Source organism: Cricetulus griseus (genome assembly GCF_003668045.3).
Source record: "Cricetulus griseus strain 17A/GY chromosome 1 unlocalized genomic scaffold, alternate assembly CriGri-PICRH-1.0 chr1_0, whole genome shotgun sequence".
NCBI lineage: Eukaryota > Metazoa > Chordata > Mammalia > Rodentia > Cricetidae > Cricetulus > Cricetulus griseus.
The window spans coordinates 21,267,584-21,284,288 of NW_023276806.1; the positions used below are offsets into that span (position 1 = coordinate 21,267,584).

At 42.7% G+C, this 16,705-nt stretch overlaps 1 protein-coding gene across 1 annotated transcript; it reads right to left on the minus strand.

Annotated features, from left to right (window-relative positions):
* Positions 1-4,047: 4,047 nt before the first annotated feature.
* Positions 4,048-16,365, minus strand: LOC100766767 (alcohol dehydrogenase 1). The gene is made up of 9 exons (XM_027395811.2): positions 16,348-16,365; positions 13,861-13,962; positions 12,685-12,823; positions 10,615-10,702; positions 10,266-10,485; positions 9,342-9,602; positions 8,128-8,263; positions 6,187-6,325; positions 4,048-4,072 (listed from the first exon to the last, which is right to left on the minus strand). Exons 1-9 carry the CDS (start codon positions 16,363-16,365, stop codon positions 4,048-4,050), a joined length of 1,128 nt encoding a protein of 375 aa, XP_027251612.2.
* Between the last annotated feature and the right edge of the window lie 340 nt (positions 16,366-16,705).

Here is a 16,705-nt window from a genome sequence, read left to right on the forward strand (position 1 = left end):
ATCTTGATGGATTTTTCTTGTGATGAGTATGAAATGCCCTTCTTCATCTCTTTTGATTGATTTTAGTTTGAAGTCTAATTTGTTAGATATTAGGATTGCTACACTAGCTTGTTTCTTAGGACCCTTTGATTGGCAAATATTTTCCCAACCCTTTATTCTCAGGCAACGTCTGTCTTTGAAGTTGACGTGAGTTTCTTGTATGCAACAGAAAGATAGATTCTGTCTTCATATCCATTCTGTCTGTCTGGCATCTGTGGTCTCTTCATCTTGGTAGAATATCTATCCAAGACCTTCTGGCTTTCAGAGTTTCCATGGAGAAGTCAGGTATAATTCTGATAGGTTTACCTTTATATGTTACTTGGCCTTTTTCCTTTGCTGCTCTTAATATTCTTTGTTTATTCTGTAGGTTTGGGTGTTTTGATTATTATGTGGCAAGGGGACTTTTTTTGTGGTCCAGTCTATTTGGTTTTCTGTAAGTTCTTACTTTCATAAGTCTTTCTTTAGGTTGGGGAAATTTTCTTCTATGATTTTGTTGAATATGTTTTCTGCACCTTTGAGCTGGGTTTCTTTATCTTCTTCTATAACTATTATTCTTGGATTTGGCCTTTTCATGGTGTCCCATATTTCCTGGATATTTTGTGTTAGGTATTTGTTCAACTTAAGATTTTCTTTGGACGATGAATCTATTTCCTCTAGTATATCTTCAATGCCTGTGATTCTCACTCCCATCTCTTGTATTCTGTTGGTTATGCTTACATCTATAGTTCCTGATAGTTTACCCAGCTTTTCTATTTCCAGCATTCCCTCTGTTTTTTTTTTAATTGTGAGGCCCTCCATGGGGGATCTTCAAAGTCTGTCATATCATTTAGGGGAGGGCCTAGGCCTTCCTTGCTGTATCTGGGCTGCAATAATATCCCTCCATAGGGAATGGGCTCCCAAAGTCCATTTGTGCTCTAGGGATAAAGACTGGCTCCACTGTTAGAGGTCCCATAGACTGTCTTGGCCTCCTAGATGGCACCCACATTCAGAGGGCTTGGTTTGGTCCAATGCTGTTTCCCTAGATTTATGACTAGGATCTCCATGCTATCAGTAGGTCAGGTCCACTGTTTCTGCAGGTTTCTCCAGCCCTGTCTTGGCTCCTTTGCTCATCCCTCCTCCGTCTTCACAACTGGATTCCAGTGGTATGGTTTATGGGGGGAGTTGGGGCTGGAGCAGAGCCCAGACTCACCTCAGGCAGTAGGCAGAGGGCAGAGAGTGGAGGGGGGGCAAGGACGAGGTGTGGCCAGACTCAGGGTGGGCCCCCCTGGCTGGGCAGGTCCACTCTTGTGGAGGCTCAGGAAGAAGGAGGGGGGTAATGGGGGGAGTTGGGGCCAAAGGAGAGCCTGTTTCTCCTGGATCTTAAGATAGTTGAGAAGCTGGACTCCATCCACCCAATGAGAGAGCTTCTAGGCGATGACACGATATCTTCCTAGCCTGGCAGGATGTTGTTGGGTAGAAAACTGGCAGAGATTACAGAGGCAGCCTGGCACATAGTGCCAAGGTTAAACTTTTTGTTCTTCTGGAGAATTCATGAAAAGGAATCATTTCTTTGATAGCCCAAGTCAGCAAAGGCAGAACATTCACACTGACTTCCATGCTAACTGCCTGCGGTTGAGTTTGCCTACCCCCTACCAATGTGTACATCCTTTTTATTGTCCCCAAATTTTATTCTCTTCAGATATTTTTCTTTCCTCTCTCACATGTCTCATGTGTTAGCATTTTGTACCACTGACCAATTAAATGTTCTCTTTGTAAAATCACCCAATGTCTTAGAGTCAGTCCTTGACAGCTTCTGTCTGGGTGTTTTGAGAGGTATTGCCAAGGTTAGTATGACAGGTATATAACCAGAATGGGCCAGCATTTTGGTAACATTTCCAATCAATCTATTTTTAAAACACCTAATTTCCTCTTACAATGAACATGATCTTACCAGTCACAGGTAATCATATCAACACAAAGACTCCTAGATTTATTTGTTTATTTATATGCACCAAAATAATCATAACAGGCACGTGCATTTGCAAACTATATTACTATTGTGGTTTGTTTTTAAGCTTAGTAATATATTTTATCATTTGGAAAGTTGTACAACACACCATGATTTCAGGGGAAAACATTATCCCATGAATAACAACTACTGGACATTTGGGCTGTTTCCAATTTTAATTGCCACAGTCAGTGCTTATGTAAGTGTCTTTGAACCATAAGACCATTGTGTCAACCTCCTATTTCTCTAGTCTCACGCACAGCCATTACACTTGTCTGCCTGCTACAGTAAAGTCCGAATGCTCTGTTGTGTCTCCCAGCATCTGCATCCGTTCTTGCACTCCTAGAGAACGCTCTCAGCTGCTCACTGCCAGACCAGCTGCTCCTCTGCTGGGATCTTGTGGAGTCTGTAGACTGGGTCCTGGTGTGATGGCATGTTCCACGAGCATCTTGACCTATGCAGCTCTGTTGTGACTGCATGCTCTCATATGGTTCCTACACTTTGACATCTACAGAGGGAGTGCCATTTGTTTTGTGTTTTTGACAACTTGATGATAGGAACAATTATATTGTTACTTTATTTAGTATTTCTTTTTCTTCTCTGAAACAATTATTTTTGTGTATGTGCTCAAGCACTCACAATGTGTGTGCATGCGTCTGCTACAGCATGTGGAGGAGGAGCAGAACTAACTCGGTTGATTTCTTTTTCCATCTTTACATGGGCCCCAGAGACTAAACTCTGGTTGCTAGACTTTCCCAGCAATCACCTTTACCCACTGAGGCTTTCACTAGCCCATTATTTAATATTTTTTATTGACAGGGTATTTGTTTTTATCCTAGTTAATTTTCTACTGCAATAATTATCATATTTTATTAACTTTGAAGCATTCTTTACGTATTGCAGCATTTATCTATTACCATCTTTATAGACTATATAAATATCTCCTAGACATATTTGTTTTGTTCACCAACATTTTCCCCTATTGTTACTTATCATCTCTGTCACCAGCTTCTTAAAAATTGGTTACAAAAACCAAAGGCTAGATATAAAATCAGGAACACATTTAGATGCCTCTTTGGAAAGAACATTTCAGTATTTTGAAAACTGAATTAAAAAGTGTAAAAGCAATGCAATTTAAACACTGTTTTGAGAACTTAAAAGTGCAGCACCATACATAGTTCCCTTTATTCTATGAAATGGTGAATTCCAGTTAAGAACTGGCAGGGTCAGGGCAGAGTGAAGAAGAATGTAAAAGAACTTTTCCTCGTGGTTCCAAGCCCAAAGGATTGAACGAATGCTAACAAGTGAAGGAAGAAGTAGATAGTATGAGGGAAAAGTCAAGAATGCGAAGAGCTAAGCCTCATTCCCTCTTCTCTCTCTCAACTCCAAATGAGATGACAGAGGATTGTTGAGGAGAAAAGGCTTGTTAGGAATGGAGGGTGTGCGCTAGAAATGTAGAAATGTTTAGGAAAGATCCTATACCTTCTTCCTGGGCTGTAGGTTGTAAAGTTTCCCAAACAGGCAGCTGGGAGCCATGCCTCACTACTTCATGAGTAGGAGCAATGGTTGATACAAACATGGAAGGGCAGAAAATGGCCCACTGTGTCTGAGGGGGCCTTCTATTGATGATGACTCTACAGCATTTTCCACAGGGAAAGCAACAAAATCATTATGTCAACTCCAGAGTGGTGGGAAATCTGCACATATGAAGGCATCTGGAACATGGGAACATGCGGACAGCTCTCATGAACTTATGGAGATCAGTTGGGTTGTGGACATGATCAATTCTATCATGAACAAAATGCCAGAGTTTCTCTTTTTACAGTCACAGTGTGAGTTGCACAACAGCAGTTCTTCCAACTTATTTTATTATCAGTGTAGTCAAGGATCTTGCGCAGTTATGCTGTATTTCCTGCCGCCGTTGTATCATCTCTTCCGGCTGCTCAGGAATAATCAGAGAGGTGAAACAGGACAGGAATGAAAGCCCTGGAGGATGTTCTTGCACTTTTAGCATTGAGATCTCAGAATAGCAGAACACAGCGAACACTGAAACAAAAAATGTGATCATGAAATGCCTGGGAAGCGCTGAGCAGCACAGTGCTTGTGTGTAGCAGCCTAAGGATGCTCAATGCCCAACCGTTCCCATCTTGATTTCACCTTTGCTCCTCTAATTCACCCAAGTTACAATTGGCATCTGAGTGGGGTCTGGGTTGGAATCCAATGCCACACAGAAAAGGAGGGCACCCTCTTCAAACGCAGTTCCCTATGGCTGCACAAGACCCTACCTAGTACCTCAGGTGCATCTTCTCATCAGCATCCTGCTGCTGTAGCATCTTGCCCAATATCTGGACCAGAAAGAAAAAGCTGGCTTTCTCTGGCTCCTTTCCCTTTGCAGTATATCGACTGTCTGTCAGATGCCTTCTCCCGTACACAAAAATAATTTAAAAATTTCAGATAAGTTTTCCTGACTTAAATGGGTTGACAAACTCAGTGAAATTTGACCAGGAAGAATAGGGCAAAAATGTGAACATTTTCATAAAACAATCATTAGGCAAATGAGGTATGCAGGTAGTGTTGGGAGAAAGAACACCGACTGCAGACTTGCTTCAAAGTGAACCAAGAAAAGCACATTCATCAGTTTCTTTACTGTTTGTTTATTGCTCTACACTGAATCTGCCACCCTTGTCGCAGTTCTGGAAGACAATTGCAGTGCAGTTGTCTTCAAATTGAAACATTTGTTCCAGGAGGGAGACAGGAGGCTCTGAAAGTCAGGAGGTAAATAAGCTTCACAAGTCAGGGAAAGCTGAAGCTTGCAAGATTTACAGCCACTCCCCAGGGCCACAGAAGCAGTGAGCTGCTCAAGAGGAGATTCTAAGCAGCCCAGCTGTAGAGAGGTCCCTGGGATCTGTTTAGCTGCTTGTATGTAAGACATGCAAGAGCTCCAAGGATACAACCTTCCTGAATCATCACCCATGCTGAGGGTGTGGGGTGTGTGTGTGGGGTGTGTGGGTGTGGGTGTGGGTGTCGGGTGTGGGGGGGTGGGTGTGTGGGTGTGTGGGGTATGGTGTGTGTGTGTGTGTGTGTGTGTGGTTGTGTGGTTGTGTGGGGTGTGGCATGTGGGGTGTGTGGGATGTGGGCTTTTCCGTGATGCAGTTGCTTTAAAGTCACCCTGTTCCTGAGAATACCCGTTCATGCTTGTTTGTAACACTAATAAAAACTCAGTGGCTATCCAAGTTGGACTCTGCTGCAATTGTTACTTTGGCCTACTGCGGGTTCCCTTTCTGGGGTGTGTAGATGTGTCAGTGTGTGTGTGTGTGTGTGTGTGTGTGTGTGTGTGTGTGTGTGTCCCTGGGAAATTGTTCACACACCATCAACTCTTGAGCATTTAAAGAACATGTGAACACATTATGTGGGGAGTAAATGTTGCAGTCCCACAGTTATGCTAACACATGGGTAGACTATCATTCAGAAAGGAGGACAAGGTGTTGGCATTCAGGCATTTACACCGGCCTGTCCTTGGGGACCTAGCTGATAGAGCAGCAGCAGCAGCAGCCAAGATGTGACATTGTGACTATTCCAGCTACTGAGTAGAGCACTCTCCCTATGGCATGTACTATGTCCCCTATAAAGGCAAGCCCTTCTTGCCCCTCCCTTCTGCTCTTGCTCAGAGACTGCCTCTGTACCTCCCCAATAAACCTCCCACATGAGTTCTGTTGCATGGTGTGACTTTGTGGTGCTCCTTGGCTCCAACTTGCCAAGGTTATGTTGTACGCTTAAACTATTACACAAGGATTTGTGCCTTTGGCAGGAGTCTCAACATGTTTGCTTGGAAGGTTGCTGACTCCAGAAATTCAATTCATTTGTTTTTGATAATTTCACTAGCCAGACAAACACTATTGACCAATGTGGAAAATACAGTTCTGTATGTTCTGCTGAATTCTTCATTATCCTTTTGATACGATGGATGGAGTAGACTTTCCAAAGAGAGACTGCAGGTAGAGCCCTTCCTATGTGGATAACATCAGGAAACAGGGAGACATGTATAAAAGATACCAAAGGTCCAAGTTGCCCTCCTTTAAGCAAAACCACTTAGAAATATCTAAGTAGTCATTGCCTCCATGAGTTATCAGAATATAGGTGGTCATCAAATAGAAACTCACGTTTTTCCTGAATGATACAGTTCCAAGGCTTTGTGGAGTTGCTTAAAAGGCAGCTGATGAGTCACTAATGGATCTATATTAATCTTATCTTGGAGGTAATCAGTCACTAGTTGGGGAATACAGTCTCTGGTTTTATAATCTGCAAAACAAAATGGCTGTTAATAATTATGACGTGAGACCAACCAGGCTGGTGAGATGGCTCAGCAGGTGAAGGCACTTGCTGTAAGAACCTCACAACCTGAATTAGATCTCCAGGACCCACATGGTAGAAGGAGAGAATCAGCTCTGAGTTTCTCAAGTGTGCCTAGCGTGCTCGCGTGCACGCACGCGTGCACACACACACACACACACACACACACACACACACACACCCACACACACACACACACACACACACACACACACACACACACACACACCCAAACACACACACACACACACATACACAGACACACAGACACACACACACACCCAAACACACAAATAATATTAAAATGAATGTAATAAAAATAAGTAGCTGGGCTGTGGTGGTGCACACCTTTAATCCCAGCACTTGGGAGGCAGAGGCAGGCCTCTGCCTCTGTGAGTTCAAGACCAGCCTGGTGTACAAGAGCTACTTCCAGGACAGCTTCCAAAGCCACAGAGAAACCCTGTCTCAAAAAAAAAAAGTATTAGCTAATCAAAAGAGTAAAAAAAATAAGTAAGTCATGAGAGATAGGTAAGATACTCTCTGAAAATTTATCATTAAACATAACGGAGAATCATTTGTACCTGAGAAGCCATTGATAGCTGCTATAAAATGTGGTTTCTATAGGTAGTTCCACTATCTAGTCGTCCTTAAATTAAATCTGGGTCAACATTCATATGACTGAGTTGAAAAATAATCTTTTCACCTTATCAACCCATATTCTGGGGTTACCATTACAAAACAATTTCCTCTCACAGGCATGGGAATCTTCTCTATCTATACACATACATATGGTATGGACACTGTCTCTGTCCACATGCACAGAGATGGCACAGGAACCCTCTGGACCCACACGCATGGAGATGACATGGGAACCCTCTGTATCATATACATAGAGATGGCAGAGGAATCTTCTGTATCCGCATGCATGAAGATGGCATGGGAACCCTGTGTATCCACATGCATGAAGATGGCATGGGCATTCACCACTAAATGAATGGATAGAAATAGGGGTGTCAGTTTTTTAAATCAGCATTGCTCAGAAATGAGGATTTTTTTGGTAAGATAGAATCACATGGTCAAAAACACCAGTTTAGTGCATATAATGGCATTTAAGACACAAAAGGGTATTGCTATTAAAGTAGCACAATAAACCTCGAAGCCATAATGCAGAACCAAAGCTGATCAAATTATTCTAGTTGCTGCGAAATATTTCCTTTGGAGGAAAATTAAAATCTTCAATGGCTCCATTATTTTATTTAGCTAATTAAAATTAATTTGGTGATTTGGGAAGATGGCTTGGCTGATAAAGTACTTTCCATGGGTTCAGGTCCCCATCACCCAGGGTAACCAGTCAGGCATGGTAGCTATGCACTGTAATCTTAGCGCTAGGGAAGTGGAGACAGGAGGATCCCTGGAACTCACTGGCCAGCTAGTTTTGTCTAACTGGGGAGCTCCAGGTGTAGTGAGGAACTCTGTGTGAAAAAATGAGCAGGACAGAGGAAGCGCCAGATACCAAACTCTGGCCTTTGCATGCGTGCTCACACACACATGCTTGCACGCCCCCACACACGTTAACCCATACACACATGATGCATGTACATACCTACATGATACTACACTGTCCCCAGATTTAAAACAAAGGCAGTTTGAAGACTGTTGGTCTCTTTTCAGGAAGTCTTTAGACACATTAGTCTATGTATGTTCCCAAGAGGAGGACTTAAGCCACCACACCCTTCTACCCATCCACCTACCTCCCAAACACACGCCCTTCAGGGTTTTTCCAGATACAATCTTAGCTGCCTCAAGGGTCAGCTGTGTATCTGCTGGGGCCAGCCCAATGATCAAACAGACACCATAGCTGTTGTTGCAGGAGTTCCAAGCAGAGACCTGAGGATGACAGTGACAGCCACAGGCAAAACCCACACATTAATACAAGCTACCCCCATGGGGAAAGGGTCCTGGATACCCTGAGCTTTGGACTTCTCTTGGGTAGATATCACTTCAAATTCAACTTGGACACTGGGGGCCATGGCATCTCCTCAGAGAGTCAGTGTGGTGTAGGAGTAAATAGTCCAGACTCTGCAACCTGTGTGGCTCCAGCACCTACTTTAGCCTCCTTGTTGGCTCAGTTTCCTCATAGGGTTGTTCTGAGTATTGATGGATTTACCCCCTTAAGACCTGATTACTACACCAGCATACAAAAATAAATGGTGTGTTCAACAAAACTACTCATAGCCTTAAAGGCCACACATGGCGTTTTTCTAACTTTTCACTTGCTACGCTTTACTGTGCAATTGATTTCTACTGACATAAACCAGAGCAGAACATAGTAAATACAGATGTAGTTGGGGGAAGCTTCATTTTAAAAAGTGAATTTTCCAGTGACTCATAGGCACACATTTACTTATCTATTTCATCTTCTTAACTCTATTTTCTTTCCTTTCCCCTCAACTTTTACCTTATTTGTCTCTTTTCTGTCACCTACCTCTCTACATAACAGCCTTCAGCCTTTGACCAAGGATTACACAAATTTACACAAACATTTCAGTGTAATGGGTACATATCCTCCTCTCTAAGGTGTATGATCCAGGAGGATGCCAGCTAGGTCATTAATTCCTGTAGCCATAGAACTTGACATAGGGAGGTACAGGAATTTGACAGTTTCTCAAGTTCTGTTGGAGCACACAGATAAATACATGTGAATCTGATAATTTTTCTATTTAGGTATAAATAACTAGAGTTGAGAAAAGCAAATTACTGATCTTATAGCTCTTTGCATATCTCAGTTTTGTATACCATAACTTTATATCTCTTCATACATGTTGCCTTTATTTCATAAAACAAGGCTGTAGAGTAAATTTGTATTCCCTTTTTTCATTGGGGGCACACAGGGCTAAAACCTACTTCCAGAAGAGCTTACGATTATGCATGAGGCATCCCCCCTCTCTGTGCCCAGTAAACATACCATGGTGTCAACATTTCCGATGGCCTCAAAGGCAAAGTCAGCACCGACACCGGTCATTTCCATCACCACCTCATGGACAGATTTCTTGAGCTTGTCAGGGTTGAGACAATCAGTGACACCCAGGGCTCTTGCCCGGGGGAACTTCTGCTCATTGATGTCAACCCCGATGATTCTAGAAGCACCAGAAGCTTTGCAGCCCATGACAATGGCAGAGCCCACCCCTCCGAGTCCAAAAACCACACAGGTAGAGCCAGGGGTGACCTGCAGATTCATAAGGTGTGCCTTTATCAGTTTTCAAAGCTGGGCACAGGCAGTTAAGAACATAAACCATCAGGTAAAACAAAACAAAACCTAGCGAACATTTTGAAACTATGGATATACCACTTTGAGCATTCAGACAGATCCAGCCTAGTTTTGGTCTCCCCCCACGCCCATGTTACATGGATAACACACAAACGTAAGTGAGGTGCAGTGAAACCATAGAACTAGACCACTTCGTGGGTAGAGAGAAGTTCAGTGGGGAACAAATTGCCAGGGCTGCCTGGGAGGGTAAAGAACAACAGCTTGCTGGGAAAAAAAATCAGTTTTATCAGCAGGTAGGCATGGGAGGCGGGTAAGGGCCAGAACAGCTGGGAGTTAGCCTGGGGACTTTGAACTGTTACAAGCCATTTGGGTTAATCAGGGACTAGATACACTTTGCTGTTGGGGGTAGGGAAAGGCAGTAGTTGCTTCCCATGATAGAAAGCAGCACTGAGAGGTTTCTGAGGAATACCAAGTTTAGGTTTCTGTTTACTGGATCCAACTCCTTCTGTTTACCCAGTAAGAATCCAGCTGGGTTAGGCCCAGGCAGTCATTTTAGGACACTCTCGGCAGCAATGCCATTTTGGGCCACCTTTGTGACCCTAACAACAAACACTTGCTCACCTTGGCTGAGTTAACAGCAGCGCCATAGCCTGTAGGGACACCGCAGCTTAAGAGACAAACTTTATCCATAGGAGCAGCATCATCAATTTTGACTACTGCAATCTCGGGCACAACAGTGTACTCGGTGAATGTGCTTGTGCGGAACGAATGATAAACCTTCCGGCCTCGGCAGGAAAACCTAGAGGTTCCATCCAGCATCACCCCAGAACATGGAAGAACACTGTCCCACAGCGACGTAGACGGACACCCACACATAGGCACATAAGGAGATGAAAGGAGAGACGTGGTCACCATTAGGCACACAGAAGGCGAGCTATTTGATAAAAGGGCAAGGAAGAACTCTACTTACTCTTGCTTGTCACAGAAGTTTCCTTGGGAGTGCAAGCAGGCGTCACATTCTCGACACTGTGGAATAATGAGTGTGAGGACTTTATCTCCTGTATGGGGGGGGGGGAGATGAATCAATAAATCTGAAATAATTCATGGAATAAAAATACAATAAAATCTTACCGGCTCTCTTGACACATGCCATGGAAAGATGATGGTAGCCCATGTAACACCCCAGGTTATTTTAAAGCATAGGTCTTTTTACCTGGTTTCAGATCTTTACCATTTGGGTAAAGATGAGGAGACATTGCCTACTGGGTAGAGAGTTGTAGGACTACCTTTCCCTACTTAGAAAATAGAACAATAGAATCAGGAAGGAACCTTAAGGCCATCTAGTTTAATTCGGTGTTTTTCATTTTAAAAATGTTAATTCTTTTGTTTTCCATTTTAAAAATGTAATTCCTTGCTGGGCATGTGCTTTTTATCCCAGCACTTGGAAGGCAGAGGTCAGCCTGGTCTACAGAGCTGGTTCTAGGACAGCCAAGGCGACACACAGAGAAACCCTGTCTGGAAATAACAAACAAACAAATGAAAGCAAAACTGTAACACTTGCTGGTTCCAGCCTGTTTATGGTGGCCCAACAATGTCAGCACTCTGTCTGGAGTCTGCCTGGGCCACTCCCACACTGACACTCTGCAGTCCTCTGCCAGTGGTTTACTGCTGAGGAATCTAAGTTGAGTTGACTCCAGAGAAAAACAGTTCTTTCTCTTCCACTTTCTTTCTGGGACAATTACCAGAGAAGAGCTCTGGAGGATCTGGATAATGTTTGGGTCTTGGATCCACTCATGCCCTGAGGTTCAGAGTAACAGGCTGAGTGCAGCTTAGAAGGCTTGACCTAGGCAGACATCACAGACTGCTGTAGACTCCACCAGGGTCTACAGTGCCGTCTCTGGATTGGTCCTTACAGATGTTTATTTATAGGAAAATTCCTTAAGATGGCAGTTAGAAATCTCTTTAAGTTTTTATAAGGCACACCTTACCTTTATTGACTCTTAAGATTTTCTAGATACTAGAAGTTCTAACTAGCCTTTTCCTTCAAATGCTCATTATCGTTTCCCACAAAGTTCCCAATAGAATCTTTCTGGCTAAAGAGGGGGTAAACTTTAAATGCTGCTATTTATACTAAATTCTGGGAGATGTATATTCAGCTCTTTGCTTTCTGTGCTTCTTCCATGGTCCACAGTAGGCATCTCATAATTGCTATACACGAATGGTTACAGCCTTACTATGTACTTTCTTTCTTTCTTTCTTTCTTTCTTTCTTTCTTTCTTTCTTTCTTTCTTTCATTTTTTTTTTCCCGAGACAGGATTTCTCTGTGTAGCTTTGGAGCCTATCCTGGCACTCATTCTGGAGACCAGGCTGGCCTCGAACTCACAGAGATCTGCCTGTCTTTGCCTCCTGAATGCTGGGATTAAAGGCGTGCGCCACCAATGCCTGGCCACTATGTACTTTCTTAAGAATCTTTATGCAGCTGGTCCCAGACTATGGGGTTTCTAAATTACCATAATCTATGAGTGATTGCTCACTCACTGTGATCTCTTTAGGCATGCTAAGAATAATAATGTCAATATCCTTTAGGATGCAACTGGGGAAGATTCATTGAGATGTACCCATCATCCTGTCGTAACTTTCAAGCAGTACATTTTAGTTGACTAAAACGTTCATTCATTTGTCAAACTTGAGAGTGGGCACCATTCTAAAACACGCTGGGGATCAAAACATAAGTAGCTCTTAAGCCTAAGGACATTTCAACCAGTTTGGAGGGGCTCTGCTCTTATACCAACCTTCATCTGGCTGGCTCAGGATCTGTTTTCCATACCCTACCTTTGCCAGACAAGAGGTGACAGTAATAGGGCCCTTTGGATTACTGGTTTCATTTGATAACATGACACATCATTAGCTAGAAGAATCTAGAGGCAAACCCAACTTGGTTTTCTGCTGAATATGCTAACAGAGCTGCCAGAGTCCCTCCTCTGGGGATCAGGAGTTCCCTAGAATGCTACTCCTAAGAAATTTTGTTTCCGTTTTTTACCTGGTTTCACGGAGCTAACTCCATCACCAACACTCTCCACAGTTCCTGCTCCTTCATGACCAGGAATCAGAGGAAATTTCATTGAGAGATCTCCTTTCAGCACATGGTTGTCAGAACCACAGATCCCTGAAGATGCCATCTGTAACAGAGAGAATAAGTGACCAAGACAAGTGGGCCATGATTTTTTTCTCTCTTTTAGACTGAGTGTTCTGTTTTGTTTGATATGAATTCCTTACTTGATCTCTAAAACAGTCATGTGTCAGAGCAAAAACCTGCCACTTAAAGAGAGATCCCTCTGAAAAGGCCAGCTCCCACCGCTGGAAGACACCCTGCCTCGTCTCCATGCTGTTTGTGGTGTGACAGAGATAAGAGGCAGTCTGTGCTGTCATGTTCACCATGTTGACCCAAATCATGTGCTAGAAAACTTCCCAACAGCCCTCTCACCCCAAAACTCACACAAGTCAGGTCTTCCCTTTGTTCTGGGGACTGGTGCAGAACTTTCTGGGGGTGGCATTAGCTTCGGGAGTACCCCACACTGCCCTCTATGAGGTATCTCGGGCTCTACACCATTGCTCTCAATGGTTGCTCTTTGTCTCTTCCTGTAACCATCCATATGCAGCAAGTGGGTGAAAAGGTGTGCCAGAGACATATTGGGTCCTTGTTGTGTTAAAATGGTTTCAAGATGCTACCAAAGGCTAGACTTGCTTTTCTATATATGGAGGCTCCGTGTTCCCATTAGTTTGTTGTGCATAGCACATGAGAATATGTGATTGTCGGTGGCCATGGTTCATAGAAAAGTTAGGAGGCAGGGACTCGTCCACCACAGTGGGCATATCGGGTCTCTAACTTTGATTTTATCAAGGGGTCAATGTTATACTGTTTATTTTTGCCACTGCAGTCTCCAGCTGGGTGGGGTAGTCTAACCTAGGTTATAGTCTTAATGGGTATGGAGCATAGCAGCCCAAGAGCAGTCACCAACCAAGCAGGAAGCATGACAGTTAGTGGCTCCTTTGGGACTGGAGTTACATATGACTGTGAGTCACCATGTGGGTGCTGGGAACAGAACCCTGATCCTCTGGAAGAGCAGCCAGTGCTCCTAACTGCTGAGCCATCTCTCCATTTATTTTTTGAAGTGTAGTATTACTTTCTTTTGTCCTCTGGCTGACTGAAACTTACCTTAACTCGAACTTCTCCAGGCTTTGGTGGCTCAACTTGTACTTCTTCAATTGAAAGAGGAGACTTTTCTTTCCAGGCAATGGCTGCCCTACATGTGATTGTCTAATGGGCACAAAATAAAATGGTATTTACCAATAAACTTCCTTTTTTCTTATCACACTTGCTATTATTTGTAAAAGTACAAAATTCATAGGGGAAAAGCCAAAAATAAATAAATACAAACAAGTCACCAGCTTTCCAAGCATAAACTACCAGGAGTTTAGCAAATTTTCTTCCAATCTTTAAAACATTTTTTTACTCACAAAATTTTATCAATTTAAAAATAGTTAAGATGATTCCATATGAGGAATTTTGCCTTCTCCTTCCTTCTATCAGTCACTATTTATTGAACGATTAGCACTGATATATTTATAAACATTTCTCTTGACTTTAAAGAACTTCATAGTTTGAAATGACCACTTTATTTGGGTATATCCTAATTTTTTAGAATAATTGCCTAGCTATAGGAGTGTTTCCATTGTTTTTCCTCTTACAAAGGGTACATTTGTTCATATTTTTTTTCTTGGTTGATTTGTTTCATTAAGTGAGAATTTCTTCAAAGGATAGTCATTGTTAATGCTAAGTTGACTTCTAAATCTCTGTACAGAAAGATTTAATCATTTGACTTACCCCCAGAGCAATAAATTGTCTTTGCTCTCATATATCCCATTTTACTTGGCAATGACTGTATCTTCTGCTCAGGCAGGAAAAGCCCACTGTCTTCCCTGGTATGTTTTCAACGTAGCAGTGTGGGTGTTTGCCATACTAATGGGAGCTGTGGAAGGCTTGCTCGTGTATTTTCGGACCTATTGGCATCTTGTTTCTTTTGCTAAATGCAAATGAGTTCTTTAGACATCAAAGGAGTAACTTGCTGACTGTCAGCTCATCATACAAGTTTTTCCTCTGCACTTTTTTATATCAGTTTTGTATAAATGATGCATATGCTTTGTGACGTTTGTTTATAAAAGCCTTTCTTTTGTAATTTATTCCATTTCCATAGTCTGAAAATTCTCCATATAGTAACAAATGTTTCTTATCCTCTTTTTGAATTTTTCCCAGTTTGATTTTTAAACACGTAACTCATATTTAGCTGAAGATTATTTCTTTGTGTAATGTGAAGCTGGAATCTAAATGAGTTGTCCCAGGGTGGCTTAGTTACTTTTTCTGCCTTTTCTACTTGCATTAGCACTGTTGCTGTACAACAAATTCTTATTTTCCAGGGCTCTCTTCTATTACCTTGAGTATCTTTCTGTGGGCTCTAGAAAAGCTCCTTCCACAGTGAGTGGACGAGCTTAATTTTTAGATGGATTACCCTGTGACACTAGTTTGTTTAACTTGAAATGGGTTCCATTTGTAGGTATGATTTCTGCATTACTAATTGTGAGTAAATCTGTTGTGTCTTTAGGAAATTTAGACTCCAGCGGAGGAGACAATATAGGTCTTGATCTTATAAAGTAAAAGGACTTGGGCCACAGTGAAACAGTACCTCTGTCTGTAAACAACATAATTAGAATAATTTTGCTTTTGCTCAAAACTTTCAGTCAAAAAGAACTTTTAGGAAAGAATTTCCTTATTCCGAAAGCAATGTACAAATAACACGAACCACTAAATTACACAGACAAGTGTAAGGGGAGGAGGAAGCCAGGGAGGCTGGGTGCCCAGCTCTCACCACTGCAAATGATGCAGAGTAAGTTCTTCAATCGATGTTCTGTGCGCACCGTGTGTTTGCGCACCGTGTGTTTCTATGAGCACACTGAACATCCTGGTCACAGCTTGATGTTCTGTGTAATGGGATGAGTAATTCTCTGCACTGACCACCTCAGACTCACTGACTAATACATTGGACCTGCAGCTTCCTAATCCTCCACAGATGTTGTTTTCATCCACACTTTTTTTTTTTTTTTTTTTTGGTTTTTCAGACAGGGTTTCTCTGTGTAGTTTTGGAGCCTATCCTGGCACTCGCTCTGGAGACCAGGCTGGCCTCGAACTCACAGAGATCCGCCTGCCTCTGCCTCCCGAGTGCTGGGATTAAAGGCGTGCGCCATCAACGCCCGGCTTCATCCACGCTCTTTACAATGGTGCCAGTAACCTGCTCGTAAGAACACAGGCGATTCTTTCACTGGGATCAGTTTCCAGTTCCCGCTGCCTCTGTAGCACAGCGGACACACATCCTTCCCAAAGGTATCAGATGAAACGACAGGCAAATTTCAAAGCTTTTGCTACAGTACCAGCAAATTGTAATCACGGTAATCAAGTGTAAACGTGTCAGAAATTCATTCTCCGGGCTTTGGTGGGAGACTTTCCACACCTTGGGAGACTTTGGGTGCGATTGCTATTAAAATTTGTTAATAATCTGATGAGACAACACAAAGTCTAAATTTCTTTTAAACACTCACCTGCTTGATGGCATTGAAGGAGCTATGGGGTACCACAAAGCAATAAACTCACCTTTCCTGTGGTGTCCATGGTGGCTTCTCAGGCTTCGCTTGTGTCCTTTGGGTGTATCTGAGTAAGGTTTGATTGTGCTGCTCAGCAGCCCGGGTCAAGTATTTATAGTGTTCACGAAACCGAAAGCCATTAAAAGTAATTACACTGTCAACATGGAGACTACCAGAAAGAAAGGACAATGCAGGAGGAGACTGACAACCAAGAGGCTGACTGGGAGAGAATGGCTTGAAGAGGAGGTGGGGGTGAAATGCTAAGAGGCACTGAAAAACAAACAAACAAAAAAAAAAACAAACCAAACAAACAAAAAAAACAGGAGGTGAAGAACAAGCCAGACAGCACGTGCTAATTAGTTAACAGA